Source organism: Talpa occidentalis, unplaced genomic scaffold (genome assembly GCF_014898055.3).
Source record: "Talpa occidentalis isolate TD23 unplaced genomic scaffold, MPIMG_talOcc4v2.1 talOcc4.9, whole genome shotgun sequence".
NCBI classification, from domain to species: Eukaryota; Metazoa; Chordata; class Mammalia; order Eulipotyphla; family Talpidae; genus Talpa; species Talpa occidentalis.
In genome coordinates this window covers 11970417-11991800 of record NW_023605305.1, presented here as the reverse complement: position 1 = coordinate 11991800, position 21384 = coordinate 11970417, and the positions used below count along the sequence as shown (strand labels likewise).

At 51.2% G+C, this 21384-nt stretch overlaps 1 protein-coding gene across 2 annotated transcripts; it reads left to right on the top strand.

Annotated features, from left to right (window-relative positions):
* The first annotated feature begins 11756 nt into the window (after positions 1-11756).
* Positions 11757-14089, top strand: LOC119236258 (uncharacterized). Of its 2 annotated transcripts, none has more exons than XM_037499998.2 (2): positions 11757-11833; positions 13078-14089. In XM_037499998.2, the coding sequence occupies exon 2, from the start codon at positions 13150-13152 to the stop codon at positions 13978-13980; it is 831 nt and encodes a 276-aa protein (XP_037355895.1). In that variant the 5' UTR covers positions 11757-11833; positions 13078-13149; the 3' UTR covers positions 13981-14089. The 2 variants fall into 2 exon arrangements, with proteins under 2 accessions (XP_037355895.1, XP_037355896.1); XM_037499999.2 differs by lacking the exon at positions 11757-11833 and adding an exon at positions 11944-12126.
* Positions 14090-21384: the final 7295 nt, after the last annotated feature.

The window sequence follows — 21384 nt, the reverse complement described above, 5'->3', positions numbered from 1 at the left end:
CTCAGAGCCTTTATGGTGCCAACATTCACTGTGTATCCGAGTGATGTCAACCCAGGAAATGGCTTGTTGCCCTGTAGATCCCCAGCTGCCAGACCCATCCTTGCTCTCTCAGATGGGACAGCCCACCGCAGGGATGGGAAGGAGACCCAGGATCAGGCCAGTGCCCCATTAGCCCTTTAGTGGCACCAAAAAGTCACAGAGGGCACCCAGGGCTGAGACAGCATGCCAATGGCTCTTGGCCCAAGGACGTCACCACCTCAGTGGGAACCCATGGAGATTGCTGGGCAGCGGCACTGGGGAGGGATCGGGCCAGAGATAACTTCTTCCCACAGCCAGTGCCATACCTCCTAGGCTGGGGGAAGGGTAGGGCGAACCCCCACCCCAAGACTGCCATGGGGGATGGTGGGGAAGGAGAGGCTGGAGGTGTAACCTTCCCCCTCTTATTCTGCTGCCCTCCTAACACATGCACTTGCAACAGATATTTGCTGAACACCTCCTACTGGAGTCCAGGCACTGCCCAGTGACCAGGGACCCTTCTGTGAGACAAAATCCTCCTGAGCTCCTAGCCAGCAGGGGGTGAGAGACCCAAATGAGGTAGACATTTCTTCCCCTCTTGTGTCACGGTCCAAGCTGGCATCTCAACTTTGCCCTGAGAAGTCAGCTGCTCTTGTTAGGGGGAAAAGGATGTCCCAAAGCAAATTCCATACAGGCTTTGTGGACTCCACCCCCACCCCAGGTCAAAGCCAAAGACACTGGGAACTCCAAATCCCATCACCACCAAAGGGAAGGTGGCTGGGACCTGAGGGTGGGGTTAAGCAGCCAGGTGGATACAAAAGGCAGACACGTGGGCTTTGGGGGCTCTCCATTTTTGGGCTCTCGGCCAGCTCACAGCATCCGGCCAGCTCTGAGAGTGACTTTGGGTTTCCAGGTCGTCGGATCGGGTAGGACGCATTAAAGACTTTATTTCCCTATTTTCTCCCTGAGTTGTACATTTTCCTTATTTCTTTTTCTCTTGTAAATAAACCTTTTATTAACCCTTTTGTGTGTGTCTGTAGTGGAGTATTCATAAGTCCCTTTAAAGCGCGCGGGTGAGGACCCACAGCCAAGAACCCGTTTAATATCGGGGTGGCTCTATAACACTCTTTCTATGCCTCATCCAAAGCATGTCTTAGGAGTTCAAATTCAGTTGTGTCCTCGTCCCCCCATTCTTATGTTGAAGTCCTAACCTGCAGACCTCAGACTGTAAGCTTATTGGACATAGGGTCATGCAGATGTAATTATCAGTTAAAATGAGACCATTAAGCTGCACCCTAATCCAATAAGACTGGTGTCCTTATAGATAGGGGGAATTTAGATACAGAGAGACACGGCGAGGGGAGCTCTCCCAGCCCAGGAGAGGGATCGGGGACAGATCTTCCTCCAGCACCCTTGGAAGGAACCAATTCCCCTGCACCTTGCTTTCAGAGTTTTAGCCTCTAACTATGAGAGAATATATTTTTAAGGAACCCAGTTTGTGGCTCTAGGAAAAATACCGCACCCCAGCTACTTCACCACACCCACATTCCAGACAAAGGGCAAGCTTTATCTCTAAGCACCCAACCTGGAATCTGCATACAACTGCTGACATGGGTTTGCAGCCTCGCCTGAGTGCCTGGGGGACCAGGAAATGCCCCCAGCAAAAGGGAAATGCCTCTTAGCCTGGGAGAGAGGAGAATGGGTGTTGGGGGTGGCTCTGTGGCTACTGGTCTCTGACAGCAAGTACCACAAGTGTTTTTGGATGCAAGCAGCAGGAAGCCCTGTCTAGGTGAACAATCAAAAATTGTAGCCAAGCACTGGGATGGACTTCAAGTCGCTCCCCACTCCCTTGGCCCAATAGTGATGGCACCTGGAGGAACCTGAGGTGGAAATCCCGTGGGAGGGAGCAGAGAGACGGCACTGGAGACCTCTGTAGGGCAGGCTTCTCGGAGCCAAGGCAGACCTTTGGAGGGTCTTCAGCAAGAGAACAACGTGATCAGCTTAAGTTTTCAGACTCTCTCTCTCTGACTGCTGAGAGGAAAATAGTTCAAACAGGAGGCAGAATACTATCGGAGAACTAGTGAGATTCTACAGAGATTGTCCAGGTAACCAGGGCAGGGGTAATGAAAAAGCAGATGGGCTGAGGACGAGAGAGGTGCTCCAGGAAGATGAAGCCTAGGACCCAGAGTGTATGCAGGGAGGCCAAGACCACACAATTCTGTGTTCTAGATACACAGGCCTGCATATATCAGGCACTCAGCAGGCCTGCACATAGCAGGCGCTCACTCACTGCGTGCAGCACACATAGACAGCCACTGCACGCACACTCAGCCCAGCTGTGCCCACAGAGGGCTAATGGGGCACTGGCCTGATCCTGGGTCTCCTTCCCATCCCTGCGGTGGGCTGTCCCATCTGAGAGAGCAAGGATGGGTCTGGCAGCTGGGGATCTACAAGGCAACAAGCCATTTCCTGGGTTGACGTCACTCAGATTCACAGTGAATGGCTGGGCACATTCGGTCCTCACCTGGCTGGCCACCACCTGTACGTCACATGGACTACGCTCTTGTGGAATGGGTATTTCTAGAAGGTTGCCTGGTTTGTGTAAAGGAAGACTTTCAGCCACAAGAAATAGATGACTCCATTAAAATGTACTTAAATGTTTAGCATCCTCTCACCTAATCAGGAGGTGGGGGTGGGGCAGTTACAGCTGGCAGACTTGGCTAATATAGTGATGTCACATGGACCCAGGCTTTTGCCATCTTTGACCTCTGCCAGCCTCAGGGCACTGGCCTCTTTTGCTGGGCTGCTTTCTTCCTCATCCCAGGAGCAGACCTGCAAACAAGGATGTGCATGCAGGTATGTTATTTGGGAGGTGATCCTGAGGAGCACAGGTAGGGGAGCAGGGATGCAGGACAGCGAAATGACGGAAGCTGAGACCAGGCCCACTAGGAACGGCCTCAGAGCTGTTCCACCTTCGTGTGAAGAATACCTTGTGTGCACGTCAGGATTACTCATGCAGGCACATGAGTAATCAAGGGTGGTAGGGGGTGCATCTCCCAGTACCCGTGAGCACCTGCTCAGAACTGTCTGGCTCCCCGATTTACTTCCCTCCCCAACACACATGCCAGAGCACATACAAGTTAGAGAGCTCACCTCCGCCTCATTCAAACAAGCCAATATCTCTACCTGAGCAGGCTGAGGTTCTTGTAACAAGATACCATAGACAGAGTGACTTAAATGACATTTATTTCCCGCTGTTCTGGAGGCCTGAAGTTCAAGACCAAGGAGCCAGCAGACCTAGTGCCTGGTTTGCAGATGGCCGTCTTTGTGAGTCCTCACATGGAAGTGCTACTGTTTCTCCTCCTAAGGGCACTAACCCCATTCATGAGACCACCCTTGTGGCCTGGTTGCCACTCAAAGAGCCCCACCTCCCAATATCATCATCTCGTGGGTTAGAATTTCAACACTGGGATTTGGGGGGGCACACCATCCACCACAATTTCTTTCACTGCTTCTTACTCTCGCCTTTGGCTTGGGTCTGACAGTCTGACAAAAACCCCCACCCCTTAGGAGCCACAAAAGAGGAACTTCTGGTGCCAGGGGAGTGAAGTAGGGGAGCCAGAGTCACTCTGTCCCCAAGTCATGCCAGGGTGCTCCAGCCCCCGATGTAATACCTCACATTACCAGCAGGGGATGTCAGAGCTCCATGACGGTTTCTTCAGGTTTTGTTTCGTTTTCTAGCAGGTTGCCTGGTTTTGTCTCTGTGTATTTGAGGGAGAGGACAGGTCTCAGGAGTTCCTCAAGGGGGTTTTGCTTATGTATGCACTCACCGCCAATTCTAGGGGCTGCATCACCCAGGCTCCTGCTGAGCCTTGGTGCCCAGTTCATGTTACATGAATGGATGAATTAATAAATGAATGGATGGATGAATGGATGGAATGATGCATGAATGAATGAACAGCAGACAGATTAGAGTGGAACTGATGGAAAGATAGAGAAAAGTGCAAGAAAGGCATGTGGTGGGGAACAGGGAAGAATGAAGAGCTGGAATCTGCAGCCTCAGTGTCTTGACCTACAGTGTCTTCTCCTAGTGCCTTCCAGTGCTGCCTGCTGCTATGTTCTCCATCTTTCTAGGCCTTAAAGCCTTCCTGAACCACCACTGGGATCAGCCCCTCTTACTTTTATGCCCCCACAGCTCTTGGGGTTGATCTGGATAAAGCATGGACAATGGAGTTAGGCAGCACAAGACTTGGTTTGAATTCCAGACATGTTGCATGTCCTTGACAAAGATACCTGCATTTTTCCAGCTGGGATAACACCCATGGCACCCCCGCAGGGTTTGTGTGATAGGGTGACCGTCAAGGGAACAATGAAGAACCAGAAATGTTGACCCAGCACTTGAGCATGGGGCACAGGAGGCCTGTGGGGATGGGTGCCCAGAATGGGGACAAAGAGACCCTGAGATGGGGAAGGTCTCCTGTGAGCTTGGTGGGAGGCTCAGGTCTGAGGAGAGAGGAGGGTGATGGCCATTTATTCTGTATTGGGCTATTTCTGGCCTATGCTGTGCTGTTATCCCCTCTGTCGCCTGGGCCTTTTATAAAGCCTGTCATACAACAGCTGCAAATCTCTTGTGATTTAGGGCACAGATGAGGAGGGAGTGGTGGCCACAGTGGGGGCCAACTCTGCTGAGAGAAGATGACAGTCACAGAAAAAGGGAATTGGCCCAGAACAGGGGATTCAGCATAAGGGGTGACAAGAGATCAGAGCTCCCTGGGCTTCCTCAGATACAGCAGGGGACTCTGAACTCCCCAAGGCACATAGAATGAAGGCTTTAGCTATTTTGCTGGATCATTGAGGAAGGGTAACCCCAGGGGGCTGAAGGGCATTGGGCCCACTTGTGTGTGGAAAAGTCTTAGCACAGTGTCTCCACTCCATAAATACTTCTTTTTTTTTCCATAAATACTTAATCAATGGCACTTGTGACAATCCCCCCAAGGCAGCGGATGTGGTGGTTAGAGGTAGAGTGCTGGAGAGTTGCATTGTGACTGTGGTAAGTTACTTCATGTCCTTCAGTTTCTAATTTGAAAAATGGATGCTGCAACCTCACGGTTATAATGAGAATAAATGAGTTAACACATGTGACTTAGCACAGTTTCATAGTCAGTGTTCTATGGAGACACTGAGCTCACAGGAAATGTCTATATCTTTGTCCATGTCCAGGCTGCTAGAGACTGGATGACTTATATAATAAACATTTCTCACTGTGCTGGAGGCTGGGATGTTTGAGAATAAGGCATGGGCAAATTGGGTGTTGATGAGATCCCACTTCCTGGGTGGTAGACAGATGTTTTCTCTGTTTTCTCACAGTGTTCTCCAATGGCAGAAGGTGTGAGGGACCTTCCTGGAGTATCTAATACCATTCAGGAAAGCCCCACCCTCAGGACGTACTCACCTCCCAAAGGTCCCACCTCCTAATGCTGTCATATTAGGGATTTGATTTCAACTATGAATTTAAGTGGGAGGGTCACAAACTTTCAGCCTCTAGCTATATATACTCAAGATGGATGGATGGATGGATGGATGGATGGATGGATGGATGGATGGATGGATGGATGGGTAGCTAAATACTGAGAAGTTACATAATCTGCTGCCTGCGGGCTGGAGACCCAGGAAATCTAGTGCTATAGATCAAAGACCTGACAGCCATACAGCTGATGGTGTAGATTCTAGTACAAGTCTGAATTCTAAGAACCAGGAGTACAAAGAATAAATTATCAGTGTCCCAGCTTAATTTGGTCAGAGAGAGAATTTACCCTTCCTCTATCTGTCTGTTCTAGTTAGCCCTCAACAGACGATACTGCACATCCATATTGGGGAGAGTCACTAGCTTTACCCACCACTTCAATGCTAATCTCTACCAGCTACACCCTCAGAGACACACCCAGAGATCATGTTTAACCAGATATCTGGACATCCGGTGGCCCAGGCAAGTTGACACATAAAATCATACACAGCAACTGTAACACAGGCATTCCATATACACAGATCATTGTTATTTTTTTTTAAGGCTGATTTATTTATGCATATGAGAGCTGGGGTACAGGCCAGAGATGGGGGTGCGGGGTGAGAGGATTCACCAGAGACAGAGTGGGGAACAGAACAGGCAGATTGACCTAAGTACACTGCTGAGGGGAGCAGCGGGCGAGTCAGGAGAGGTCTGCTGCACCATGTGGGTTTCTCCCTGGCCGGCCGGGGATCGAACCCATGCTGCAGAGGCTGTGGATTGCCTCATAGTGCAGTGCTTAACCCCTTGCGCCACCAGGGAGGCCCCTTTGTTATGGTTTTATGTTTAAGTGAACAGGTTCAAAAAGATTAGGTCATTTGGCCAGTCACATGGCTACAAAGGTATGCTGGTGAACTTGTTATAGAGCAGCCCCGATATTAAACGGGTTCCTGGCTGTGGGTCCTCACCCGCGCGCTTTAAAGGGACTTATGAATACTCCACTACAGACACACACAAAAGGTTAATAAAAGGTTTATTGACAAGGGAAAAGGAAATAAGGAAAATGTACAACTCAGGGAGAAAATAGGGAAATAAAGTCTTTAACGCGTCCTACCCGATCTGCCGACCTGGAAACCCAAAGTCACTCTCAGAGCTGGCCGGACACTGTGAGCTGGCCGAGAGCAAAAATGGGGATCCCACAAAGCCCACGTGTCTGCCTTTTATATCCACCTGGCTGCTTAACCCCACCCTCAGGTCCCAGCCACCTTCCCTTGGGTGGTGATGGGATTTGGAGTTCCCAGTGTCTTTGGCTTTGACCTGGGGTGGGGGTGGAGTCCACAAAGCCTGTATGGAATTAGCTTTGGGACATCCTTTTCCCCCTAACAAACTGGGTCTCAAAACAGAAAAAACAACACCCCTGATTTGTTGCATTTGCCAATGCCTGTGGTGTAAATATTCCCACTGTGGCTGATTTCAAGTTGCCAGTGGTTTAACAACCAGTTCACCAAATCCCTGACTATTTAACAATGGACTCTCAGGTGGCTCCTACACACCACTGCAGCTCCCCTGTGCCTGGAACATGGGGAGGGGTATCTCATAAACACTAGCTTATTGCAAGTCAGCAGTGTTCACCGGGCACCCCCTTAGCCCCATTTCACAGAACAAGAGATTGAGGTTTGGAGAAGTTCAACTTGTCACCCAAGGTCAAGCGCATGTTGCTTGCTATCCCATTTCTGACGTCTTCTCTCAGCAAGGCGGTGCATAATCCTGCCCAAGACCATCACCCCCCGCACTCCTTAGAGGGAATTTCCCAGGCCCCATAAAGATGGGAACTTTGTCCCTTCCCAGATTGGCTGATCTACTCCCAAAGCCCCGAGGTGGCTTGGCAGAAGGGAAGTTCCTGGCTGGGGCTCCTGCCAAGTCACACCTGCTCCAGTACTCCAGAGCACAGATCTGTCCTGGCTTGTGCCTGCCACATGTGGGCTCAGGAAAGTGTTCTGGCAGCTGGTGAGCAGAGGGCCCTTATCCTTGTGGGTGTTAAGGGATGAGGTGTGTGACTCATTGTGCTTGGGTGGGGGAAAGGCTGTAGCAAGGGAGGGCCAGAATCCCAGCCCAGGGGGGAATTGCAGCCCTGCAGGCTGCTGGTCCCACACCAGATAAGGTCCTGGGTGAGTCATGCTGCCAACAGTAGCCTGAGGCTGGGACATAAGTCTTCTAGGCAGGGCGGAGAGCTGAAATTTCGAAAGTTTGGGCTCTTGGCTCTGTCTCCTGGCTTGATGTGGGTGTCTCACATCTGTGGCTGCTGAGCTAGGCTTGCTCCTTATCTGCATGGCGTCCTAGGGGGACATCCACTCAGGCCCAGGGGATAGTTATCGATAGGTGAGAGGTTAGAGAGCAACCTGTGTGCTGTGGGGCAGGGTCTTAAGATCTCTGGAGAAGGGGGCTGTTCCTTCATTCTGTGGGATCCCGGGAGAAATTCTGTGAGTTTCGGGTGGGGACAGGGCTCCTACTTGGTGGGGCACAGGAGAGGACAAGAATGTGAGTAGGACTTCAGGGAAAGGGAAGAAGGGGGGAGAGTAGGAGGGATAAAGCTGATGGAAAGCCCACAATTAGCAGCTGATTCGGGATGGAGCTAAGGAGCCCTGGCAGCCCTCCCTGCAGTGCTGAGGAGAGAGAGGCAGCTGGCCTTGGCAGGGTGGGAGCGGAAGAGTCTCAGTAGGGGATGGGATTCCAGCTGCCACCAGACTATGTCTCCAGGCTGGACCCCTGTAATGCCACTCAGCTCACAGAGTCACTGAGTCCTCACCGAGAGGAGGGGCGGTACACCCTCTTCCTCACTTAGCTCTTAAGCCTTAGTTTCTATTGTTTATTTATTTATTTATTTATGCAAGCACTGGGTACAGTCAGAAGTGCGGGAGGGTGAGAGAATACACCAGAGCCAGAGCAGGGAGCAGAACAGGCAGACTGATGAAATACACTGGTGAGGGGAGCAGCGGGCGGCAGGAGAGGTCTGTCGAGCCATGTGGGACCCTCGCCGGCAGCCGGGGATCGAACCGGCACTACAGAGGCTGTGGGCAGCTTTGCAGCCCAGCACTCAAACGCTGCACCACCAGGGGACAGCCTTAGTTTCTAGAACCAGAAGTCTGGCTTATAAGGCCGGCTGCTGGGTGAGCTTGGGCAAGTCTCTTGCCCTCTCTGAACCTCAATGACCTCCTCTGGAAAACAAACTACCTACCCCTTAGGGGTGCTGTGAAGATTAAATGAGAGGGTGTGGGTGAAGGGCCTGGCACCCACAATGTCAGATTCTCTGGCACATAGTATGTGCTCCCTCCACCCGTGACGGTTTCTCAAGGATGGGCCAGCGCAAGAGATGGGGCAGGTGTCCCACCGTCATGTGTCCCAGGCTTGGAGTCAGCTGGACCTCAGCCTGCCCTGCCCGCCTGACTCCAGCCTGGGCCCTGCAACGCAGGACATGAGGACAGAACCACCCCTCCCCCCTGTAGGGATGGGGCTGTGTGTCCCCTGACCCCACCCCAGGCGGGCAGACTCCCAGCCCCTCGTAGGCCTAAAGACCTCCGCGGCCCCCTGAAGCTGAAGTGGTTGGGAAGAGACATTTCTGATCTTAGAGGACCCAGCCTGGCTTTCTGGGAAGGAGGAGAATAGCACACTCTTCCTGAAATAATTGTCCTAGAGCTATTTCCAGAGGCTCTTAGTGCCCAGGCCAGAAACGGCCAGTGATCTCGATGCCTGGGTACCTTCAGGTCAAATGGCCCAGAGGCCCGGCCCTGTCGCTGGCTGGCTGCCTGCCTGCCCAGCCCCAGGCCCAGGCCCAGCACAGAGCTAGGCCTGGCTCTGGCCCCACGAGGGAACTGCTGACACAGCTTCCCTGGTCCACTGAGTCCCCCACATTCCACTTCTTCTGGGACAGGGTGGCAGGTGGGGAGGGGTCTGATTCCTTCTCTTGGTTCCCTATTTTAGTCACCATAACCACCACACCCTAGAGCAGAAGGCCCTTCACTCAGTGATTATGGGGCAGGGGACCCACAAGGAGAGTTCTGTGTTACAGTGCTTTGTGACCCTGGATCTCATCATCAGGAAACATCAGATAAGCCCAAACTAGAGAGCATTCTCCAGAACAGCTCTCTGGCACTTCTGTCTTCATAAAAGAGACTGAGGCGGGATCCAGTTTTTCGAGGTGGGTGAGACGTGAGCAAGAGAGGCAGCGCCTGAGCCTGGAGTGGAAAACGGATGCCTCGAGGAACAGCAGTGGGAGGGTGGGTGAAATGTGGATACAGGCTGTAGGTCAGCTAGTGCTACTGGGTCAAGGTTAACTGCCCTGTCATCGCGGTGTGGCCATGAAAGCATATGACCTTGTTCTCGCAGCAGACAGGAGATACAGAAGTGTTCAGGGACAAAAGATGCCAAGGCCTGCAAGTTACTCTCAGAATAAGAATAATCTGTATGGGGCCTTCCTAGTGGTGCAGGGGTATGAGTTCGAACCCTAGGCAGGGAGCTGACCCACATAGCACAGCAAACCTCTCCTGTCTCGCCCACTGCTCCCCTCAGCAGTGTATCTCACTGGATCTGCCTGTCCTGCTTCCCACTCTTTCTGGTGAATCCTCTCACCCCCTGTACCTCTGGCCTACACCCCAGTTCTTGCATGCATACATTTAAAAAAAAAGAACCAGAATAAAAGGCATAATTTATTTATTTATTTATTTATTTATTAGTTTTGTTTGTTTGTTTTTTTTGTTTTGTTTATACATGCACTGGGTACAGTCAGAAGCGCGGGAGGGTGAGAGAATTCACCAGAGCCAGAGCGGGGAGCAGAGCAGGCAGAAGGAGGGAAGTACACTGCTGAGGGGAGCAGCGGGCGGCAGGAGAGGTCTGCGCGCCATGTGGGATCCTCCGCCGGTGGCCGGGGAGCAGCCGGGGATCGAACCGGCGCCGCAGAGGCCGCGGGCAGCTTCGCAACCCAGCGCTCAACCGCTGCACCACCGGGGAGGCCCTAAAAGGCATAATTTTTAAAAAAGAGAATAATCTGTGTGTGTGTGTGTGTGTGTGTTGGGGCCTGGGACATTAAAGTGGCAATTATTCATGATTAGTGCCCCTGGATGCAGAGCTTGTGGGTGTCATGTTCTTAGATGGTTTCATTAGGTTTGAACATTTTTCCAAAATAGAAAGTGAAAGTGTATTTTCAGTATTCAAGGGAAGAAAATGATGGAGAAGCACATTTTTTCTTTCTCTTTTTAAAAAAGATTTATTTATTTATGCATACAAGAACTGGGGTACAGACCAGAGGAGTGGGGGGGTGAGAGGATTCCCCAGACACAGAGTGGGGAGCAGAACAGACAGATCTACTGAAATACACTGCTGAGGGGAGCAGCGGGCGAGACAGGAGGGGTCTGCCGAGCCCTGTGGGTCACCTCTCTGGCTGGGGATTGAACTTAGGCGGTAGCTGTGATAGGGTGATAGCTCTAAGACTTAAACTCAAAGGGGAAATTCTTTTTTTTTATTTATTTATTTATTTATTCATACAAGCACTGGGTACAGTCAGAAGCGCGGGAGGGGGAGAGAATTCACCAGAGTCAGAGCAGGATGCAGAACAGGCAGAAGGACCGAAGTACACTGCTGAGGGGAGCAGCGGGCGGCAGGAGAGGTCTGCGCGCCATGTGGGACCCTCCTCCGGTGGCCGGGGAGCAGCCGGGGATCGAACCGGCACTGCAGAGGCTGCGGGCAGCGCTCGCTGCGCCACCGGGGGGGGGGAAATTCTTCACTCATTAATATGTGCTGAGTGGCCCCTGTGGATCAGCCCCTATGAAGGACACGGGGCTTCCGAAGGAATCCTCAGTGTCTAGCCCAGGGCCCCGAGGCACTCGGCGTGCTCTGGTGGTCACTCGATGGGGGACAGGAGGGGAGAAAGCAGTCATGCCCGAGGTGGGTCACTCAAAGGAACGACGCTTTCAGGGGACTTGGTGAATGTCTACTGACCCAGTGAAGAAACAAGTAATTGATGCCAACAGGAGTTATATTAGACTTCTAAGTTAGCATAATTAAACACCCCCAAAATAACAGGGAACACTGGAAAGCATCCCCACCTCCTCGGTCTCATTTTAAAAATAGGACCCATCTGTCCTGGAGCACTTAAAGGGATGGGGGCTGGGGCGGGGGCCTGACTGGGTTGACCCCCGAGGCCCCTCCCAGGCAGAGGATTCCGTGATTCTATGACATGGCCAACAGTCTGGAGTGACTCGTGAGGGTGCCCCCAGTGGAGCGCAAGTGGAGGGCTTGAGTCATCTACCTCCTAAAGACAGAGTGAGAGTGGAAAGGGCCCGGGGCCACGTGACCAGGGAGGACTGGGCTGGGCTGTGGGACCCTCGGAGGAGGGGATGGGGTGGGCGGGGACCAGGGAGGGAAGAGACAGGGTCTGGACATTCCACGCATGTCAGACCCAAAGGACAAGGGCAGCTGAGGGGCCATGAGCTGGGCGAGACAGGCAGCTGTGCTCCGGGTGTGACAGGCTCAGATACTGCTCTGCTCTCGAGGCAGAAGTGGAAAATTCGCATCCAGTGGGCAGCAGTGGGGGAGAGAAGTCAATTCTCCTTCTGGTGGGCATGGGTATTGGGGAAGCAAGGGACCTTGGGGTTAGAGGGTTCAATAGATTGGGGTTCTCTTTGGCCTCATCAGGCCATTGTCCCTGTGAAATGTCCACTTTGGGTGCAGGAGGAGAAGGAATCCTGATGCCCCCTCCCCTCCTGGGGTGGGTGAGGTGAGCCCCTACTGTCAGAGGAACAAGACCAAACATACTTGAAGGTTCTGATCACACAAGTCTGGTCCCATTTGTAGACCTGTAATGCCACCTGCATTTGTAATGCCACTGTCATTTGGGGTTCATAAACTCAGGATCAATTTAGTGACAGAGTTATACAAGAGTCCCTCTCCATTCAATTCTCCCTACTGTGTCCCCATCCTGGTGGGCAGAGCAGGTATGATAAGAATTCTTCCTTAGCAGACTGGGAGAACAGGGGGTGCAAAGTCACCCTGACAACATAGCATTGTCTTTCAGGGGTCATCTAAACTCACCCAAGATAGTACCCTCTGGTGCCACCACTTAGATGCTATGTGTTCAGAGGCGAGTCACGGCATCTGTCAGAGACTCAGTTTCCCCATCTGTCAAGTAGGAATAGAATAGTAGCTACCTCCTTGCTTTGGGGTGAGAATTACATGTAAGACGCAAGCGAAAGCCTGGGCACGGAGAGCAGAGTCTGCACCGTAGCGCTTCTAAGACACTGAAATCAGCGGTACTGTGGGGTTGACAACTAGTTTGAAAGGCCTACCTCAGTGCCTGGAATTTCACCATTAGAGATTTGTCCTTGACCTTTGTGTTCTCCTGAAGAATAGGGTGTCTGTTGTCCTATTTGAAAATCCCTAAATCTTGGAGGGTGAGGACAGGGAGGAGGGTGGTGTCGATGCTCTAGAGGCAGAGGGAAGACCAGAGAGAAAGGCTGGGGGAATGTGGCAGGGAGCCGAGGATGCTGACCCGACTCTGCCCTCGCCAGGCCCAGGGAACCAGGCTCCAGGGAACGCACAGTAGTTCAGTGCCACGAAGCTTCACCTGCTCAGCCAGGACCATGTCTGGACACCAGGGCAGTAGCTCCAACACCTACAGCCATTTGGGCCGTCCCAACATTGAGTCCTTTAAGGGCCGGACTCCAGCCTGGTCCCACTATCCCAACCTGAGCGGGGCTAACAGCTTCAAGCGCCCCCGCACCCCCAGTGGTTTGGAGTACAGCAGCTACAACAGCCCTTCAGAGAAACCCTACAACCTCTGCTCCCCGAAACTTCCAGTGAGGAGGATCTGCATGGGCAGACCCTACAACTCCAAGTGTGTGGAGACAAGTCACCTGATGAACTACTCCAGGGAGGTCAGAAAACCTGCTGGCCATAGCCTGCCCTGTACAGATCGTCCCTCAGTCACCCCCAACCCCACCTTCCTGGACCAAATCATCAAAGGCATCAACTACCTCGACAGATCCACCAACGCCTTCTGCACCAAATCGTCACTGAGCCTACCAAGGCTCGCAGCCAACTACCTGGAGCAAGCCGCCAACTCCATCTGCCTGGACCAGCAGGACCACCCCTACCCCCCCAGTTATTCTCACACCAGCACCAGCACAGCTGCCTCCCACACCTCCCAGCACAGCACCTGCATGGTGCAGTCCACCAGGAACGGCAGTGCTTTGCAGGGCATGGATGACGCCACCAACATGAGCAGCCCGCTCCGACTCTACAGCCGGAACCTCACTCCCCAGCTGCCACAGAGGCCGGGGATAAAGTTGCCTGAGCTCCCCTTGTTTGGCAATGGGATCTTTTCCTTAGGTCGCCTCCCCAAGTTCTGGGAAGCAATCCGCTCGGGCTGGAGAGCTCCTGAGCTCACCTCCAAACCCTGTAACTGGTGGTGATATCAACACCAGCCATAAGATGGGCACATGTGCATCAGGCTGCAGTTGCGGAAAATAAATTGTGGTGAAATGCTTGCTCCAAGGCTCCATTGGGGGAACAGTCGCTTAGACTGGGAATTTTTTTTTTTTTATAAAGTACCTTTTTTTAAAGATTTATCTTATTTATACAAGAACCGGGTTACAGGCCAGATGCGCGGGAGGCTGAGAGGATTCACCAGGGACAGAGCGGGGAACAGAACAGAAAGTGGTACCAAAATGCACTGCTGAGGGGAGCAGCGGGCGAGACAGGAGAGGTCTGCTTGCCGTGTGGGTTGCTCCGAGGCCGGAGGGGATCGAACCAGCACTGCAGCGGCTGCGGACAGCTTCACAGCGCTGTGCTCAACCGCCTGCGCCACCAGGGAGGCCCTAGACTGGGAATTCTAAACTCAACCGTTGGCCCAGGAGGTAACAGTTACTGAGTGAATCGGGCTGGGGGAGTGGTGGGGACTGTGGCTAAAGGGAGAGGGACTACCTGGAGGTAACCTTGCTTTCAAATGGATGGTTGCCTTTTCAAAAGGAGTCAGAAATCAGATTTTTATATGTTAGTGGCCAAGTTCAGAATGTCACAGCACTCTGGGCACTGAAAATACTTGTGAGTACAATGTGAAGCCCACGGGTCTGAGTTTGGAAGCTCTGGTTTCTATCTTGAAAGTGTCACTGGGGAGGTTCCTGGCTTTCTTTGCTTTGGTAAAGAGAGAGACTGGCTGTCCATTCCTGATCTTTAGCCATACTTTTCTATTTTGGGGGATTGTTGATTTTAGCACAGTCCCATGTGAGCAGAAAGAGAAAAGTAATAGTAACAATGATGACTATACAGGATGAGAGCCTGGTGGTGGTAGAGACACACCCTGATGACAGTTGAGAGGCCTAGGGAATAGTTACAGATGGTGGGTGCTGGGGGCCTTCCTGGAAGGGAAATCTCTGAAGAGAGTGGTTCTGTCTAGACCAGGGGAGGCCAAGAAGGGTCAGAAGGCAGTGGACCTGAATTTCTTGCCAGGAAGTTCTGAGAAATTATTTCATGGGCCACCGAGGTCTCTAAAGCTTAGAGACTTAGCTGATGTGGTTCCGTAAAGGCTGCCGCACCAGGCACCCAGCTATGCACCGTCCTGCTGGCAGAGGAGGTGCGCTGGCAGCCTAGTTCTGCCACTCACTTGCCCTGAGAGCTTGGGTGCACCACTCATCCTCTTAGAGCTGTCTGTCCCCTTCTGTACCATGAATGGGGTAGCTTTGATGATCTCCAGCCTGGTCCCACTATTCCAATATGAGTGGAGCTAATAACTTCACGGGCTAACAGCTTCTCCGGGCCCTGGAATCTGTTATTTCTGAGTCTCTCCTCCTCCCAGACCTGGAGTTTTGTGAGTTGAATATTGAGAGTGCCCTCCACCCCCCAACCCCCACCCTCCCCAGAACTCCTGAGTCCTGAGCCATCTTCCAGGATGCTCAGGGCCATTTCAGGCCTCAGGACCCATTTCTGTGTGACTGTGAACTTCAAGCCCATGTCTTTCTTGATGGAGAGCTCCTGACTCCTTGGCAGTTGGAGGGCAAATAGCAGCTCAGAGTGTAGAATGGGGCTGGCATTGAAATAATGCAGAACCCAGAGATCCACAAGGTTCAATGGCTCTTGGAGGCAATGGCCTACCAAGGCCAAACCCCATGGCTGAGTAGAGAAGACAACATGCCTGAACATACCCACCATGAGATCACCACGATGGTCCCAGGGCAGGAGGAAAGAGGGGTGTACTGAACACCTAGCCCACTGAATTCACCCTCTTTTCATTTATTTCCATCTCTGGAGGACAAGGGAGATCCTCCCTGGGTCCTAAGCTCAATTGTAGAACATGCTCCTTTCTCTATCTCTTGAATCCCTTCCCTTGTCATGAAGACCTGGCCTTTGTTGGAGGGGGTTAGCCCCCCAGTAACCCATTGCTCAGATGAATATTCACAAGAATATAGCTTGTTAGAAACCATTTTGGCCCAGCTCAAGAAATAATTCCAGAGTATCCTGATCCCCAGACCCATTTTCTGGCCACTCAAAGCTATACCATTCCTGCTCTAGGTCATATTTGCCTAAGAATCTCACCCCTGACTCTCCTGGAGACACCCAACTCCAAAACAGTACCACTTCCCCTAATCAGAGAGCGAGACCCTTGCTCTCAAGTCTCCAGTATCTAGGCCAGTTCACAATAGGGGTTCATTTATTACATTGATGTTGATTACAGGGCCTTGTACCCAGTATGTGCTCACCAACAGTAACTACCATGATATTAAAGTGACTATCATGTCTCACATGCAATAGTTCAGTAACTATCAGGGATGGCAGTCAACATCTATTATACTCTTAAGTAAACAACAGGCATTATTTTAAGTGCATTGTTTGTATTAACTCATTTAATCTTTAATACAAGCCTTTAAGGAAGCCCCTTTTGTCCGTAATTAAAGATGAGGAAACTGAGGAATAGAGAGAGGTCACGTGCAAGTGATTATGATAAAGGTGCTTACAGTGTATCAAACGCAGCAGCTCTGTGTGCAGAGTGGATGCACAATAATAATGCTCTTCATGTTTACAATATCTTGTAAGTAGTAGGTGCTCCATAAATGCACACAGTGGGTGCTCAATGCATGTTAGATATCATGACGGAACATAATAGCATAGTAGGTGCTGGAATGATGTTTGACTCTTGGTTGGAGATGGGCTTGTAATTTCAGGGACAGGATCTCTGTGCTTGGTCCAAATTACTACTCAGAGTAGATACTCATTGCTTATGAACGAATCCCTTCCACCGATCATTTAGCCCAAATCCAGAGAAAATAAAGCTGTTAGTTAGAAAAGACCCTCTGCTTATGTGTAGCTATGCAGAGGCCACAGGAAGGCCCCTATGTCCACTGTTTGAGTCATGCATCTGCAGGGGCCATGTAAACAGGAAACAGCATGCGGACTGCAGAACAATGCCACAGCCTGCTGTGCTGGCCACCTTGTGTACAGAAGCAGCTAGGTGTCCCCGCGGCTGGGGGTAGCCAAGGAAAGTCCTTCACGCCTGCAGAGGTACGTCATTTATGGGGCACCCATGCTGTGTGCCAGGCTTGCTGCCAAGGTCTGACACATGGGCTCAGCCCTTAGGTCCCTGGATGCTTAAGTTTTAGTTTCCATTTTTCATGGGGCAAGGGGTGGGGGGCAGACACTGAGTCTTAGAGTGAGACATGTCCATGAATCCTGGGTTGGGATTCTGACCCAGGGGTCTGAACGTCAACCAATGCCCTTTCCACCAAAAGCGTGGTTTCTTAATTTTTTTTTTAAGTGTGGTTTCTTTTGCAGTTTTTATTGAGGAATTCCAAAAGAAAGGGGTTGATCTTGATCTCCAAGATATGCAGTGAAGTAGACATAGCAAGGCTCGTGTCTAACTTGGGAGGTTTGGGTTGCCCCAACACCAGCATTCTGAACAGGGCAGCAATAACCTGGCATAAGTTCTTCCCAAGAAATACGCAAAGAGAGGGCCTCCCTGGTGGCGCAGCAGGTTGAACGCAGTGCTGTGAAGCTGTCCGCAGCCTCCACGGTGAGGGTTCGATTCCCGGCCAGCCAGGGAGATTCCCACATGGCGCAGCAGACCTCTCCTGTCTCCCCCGCTGCTCCCCTCAGCAGTGCTTTCAGTCTGTCTGCTTGTTCTGCTCCCCGCTCTGTCTCTGGTGAATCCTCTCACCCTCGTGTGCCTCTGGCTTATATACCCCAGCAACTGTATAAATAAAAAATAAATCTTAAAAAAAGAGAGAAATAAGCAAAGAGAGACATTTCCTCAAGGTCACCTATGGTCTTCGTTGCCCAGTCCATTGGTCCCTGCATCACTGGGTGATTCTGGGTCTAAGGGCATGATTTTAGAATGATTTTTAAAATTTGTGAAATCCAATGTTGCCCTTTTCAAACAGATAACTTGGTATCACTATCTATGCTTTAGAAAATAAATGCGCCTTTAATATCACCAAGGTGCTTGCGGGAGAGTTGCACTCATCCTATTTCCTGCCCTCCCTCCACCACTAACCTTTCCTCACCTCCAAACATACCCTCTGAGCCTTAGCCCAGCCCGCCCCTCACCCCATTCCTGAAACCCACTTTCGCCAGTACTGTCTTTTCTGTCTACACAAGGCTGGTCTACTTACTCCACAAGGGAAACTTCTAACTAAGAATGGAGCACCCCACCCTCCTCCACCCCATGCATCCACGCTGGCACCTTTTAAGTTGAAATCTCAGGAAGAGCAAAGAGCCTCAGACATGTGCTATGCCTGAGCTGGTACCACCATTTTTGGCAAATTCTCTTAACAGCCCTCCGGGCCCCTCCCAACAGGGCAGGAATTTCTCATGAACAATTGAACAAAGCCGGGAACTCTGAGGGAGAAGGCACAGGACATTCCAAAAGGAGTTCTCTCAAGCTCCAAAAGACATGTGGGAACACTGCAGAAGGCGCGTAGTCGCGCAAAGAAAAGCATGAAAGGGACGGAAGAGCTGCCCAGAAGAAAGGTCTGTGCAGGCGGGAGGAAGGAACTCAGGGGCTGGGGGTCAGGAGGCTTGGGTGGGAGGCTGCCTCGACCACTCAGTACCCTGTGCAGGCCACCCCACCTGGCTGGCTCTAAAAACCGAGGGAGCTGGTGGGCTTCCCTGGTGGTGCAGGGGTTTAAGTCTCAGCGCTATCAAGCTATCACCAGCCACTGGGGCATGAGTTCGAACCCTGGCCAGGGGGCCGACCGACATGGCACAGCAGACCCCTCCTGATTCGCCCGCTGCTCCCCTCAACAGTGTTTTTCAGTAGATCCACCTGTTCTGCTCCCCACTCTGTCTCTGGTGGATCCTCTCACCACCCTATTCCCCTTGAACCTCTGGCCTACACCCCAGTTCTTGTTTAAATAAATAAATAAAAATAAATCTTAAAAAAAACAACAAGGAGCTGGAAAGTGTGTCTGTTCATACAATGGTTTATTAATCACAAGGCACGGGAAACAGCCTAGACATCCAGCAACAGGACAGGGTTAACGAAGTATGATGATGATGAAACACAATGTCAGTAATCTTATGTGCAAAGTCAATATGAGAGCAATTCAAAGAAGCTGGTCCACATATTGCTAATGTTACCATCTACAATAAAGCATTTACCAGAATGTAAATCTGGTGCTGCTTCCAACCCAGGGCGAATATTGCAAGAGAAAGATGTCATCTGAGCTGGTCAAAGTGCTTTGTGACACAGTTTACACTCTGAACAAGTTTCTTATCTCAGATGGGTCATAAACAGTTCGGAGACTGACACCTGTCCATCCACCTGGCCATTTTTAAGTAGCACTCATCCTTACTGACATAAAGAACTATTTATGAAAAAATAACATTAAGTGAGAAAAGGAAGACATGAAATCATGTACGTACATTGATCCCTTCGGGTGAAATGCACACATGGACGGGGAAATGAACATTTCGGGGCTCCGACTACAAGCCCTACACAGAAGCCTTCTACAGTGGAGCCAGGGTGCATGGGCAGGAATGTGAGGGGGTGTAAGGAGGCCACAAGAATTTCAGCCTGGCTGGAGGGGAGTGAGGGGGTGGTGGGGCCCCCAGTGACAAATTCAAATTAAAGACACCATTCAGGAGCCAGGGTCTGGGAAAGTATTTACAAAGTGTTATGAGAAACACCAGCCTTGTGAGATGTTAGGCTTTTTTTATGTCCATAAAAATGAGTGGGTTTCGGTCTCAAATATGTTGAGGCATGCTAGTTTGAACATAGCTGGACAGGAGACTTTCCTGGTCCTACTCAGAAAATTTTCTGCGTTGATGGCCCTTGTGATGGTCAACATATTCAAAAGAGCACAGGGTTCCCAAAGTTCTTCACCAACGTGACCCAAGGGCACAGTGTGGGACCCACGCTCTGAGCCTGGGGCCTAAGGCAGGAACGCAAGAAAGGGATTTATTTATAAAGATGAGGGTTGGTGGGGAGAAAGCAGGAAGGGGAACAAGGATCACGTTCATTTTCAGAACTGGGTCTGACTGAGAATGAGGATTCTAGAGTGAGAAGTGGACGTGAATCCTGGCTTCACCACGTACTGCGTAATCTCTCACCCCCTGAGCCTCAGTTTCCTTGTCTGAAAAGGGTGGAAATAACATGTACTCACTTGTCTATTACCCAGGACTATGGGAGTGATCAATGAGATTCAATGTTGATCAAACAGCGAGGAGACTTTATCTTTGCCCTGAGTACAAACCAGGAGGGCATTTACATCTCATGCCCTTCTTGAAACAACTTATTCTTTCATAAAAGTAAAAGTAAAAGTGATGCAAGTGCCAACTCTGTGCCAGACACTGTTTTTCACGGGAGTTGCAGCTGGGGCTAAGACAGAAACGAGACCGCGTGGCTCCTGCCTTCATGGGACCTTGCAAAGTACTGCAATTGTCAAAAATGTTAAGAGGGAGAAACACAGGGGGTTGGGGCTGGGGAGCAGAGTGTGCTTTGGCACGATATAGCCTGGGAGGTCTGGGGCAGATTCCATGGTGATTGGAGATTTAAGCCAATTTCTAAAGGAAAGTAGGGTGAAGGGGAATGCATGCCGGGAGGGAAACGCACTCCAGCAGAAGGAAGGGAATGTGTAGAGACCACACTGGGGGAGGGATGTGGCTGGAGAAATGGGCAGAACTCTGTCTCCCAGGTCTTGAAGGGCTCCTTCCCTCTCCTTGGGAACTGCCTGATTAGAACCATCTCCATCCTGCCCTTCCTCCTCTGCTCCAACTGATCTGCTTGCTTCATCTCTTCTTTCTCCACCCCCTTTCATACCAAGTTCCAGGTCCATATTCTTCCCCAGGGATATCGCCTTACCCTGCCACTATCTGTTTTCCCACACGGGATTGGAATCCTTCATGCAATAGGCATTTACTTTCTCTTTTTTAAAAAAAAAAAATTATTTATTTATGCATACAAGAGCTGGGGTACAGGCCGGAGGTATGGGGGGTGAGAGGACTCACCAGAGGCAGAGTGGGGAGCAGAACAGACAGATCAACCGAAGTACACTGCTGAGGGGAGCAGCGGGAGAGCCAGGAGAGGTCTGCCGCGCCATGTGGGTTTCTCCATGGCAGGCTGGGGATCGAACTCGTGCTGTAGAGGCTGCAGATTTCGTCATAGTGAGGAGTTTAACCCCTTGCGCCACCAGGGAGGCCCAGTATTTACTTTCTTTATTGAATGAATGCAGAGCCCCAGCTGGCCCGTACAGGGCCCCTGCTCATTAACAAAAGTTATCCCCTCTGCGTGGATCGAGTGCCACAAAAGGGTTCCCTTGGTTGCATACCCTTGTTCAGTGAGCTACCTGCCCAACTGTCCATTGCAGTCTGGAAGGAAGGAAGGAACT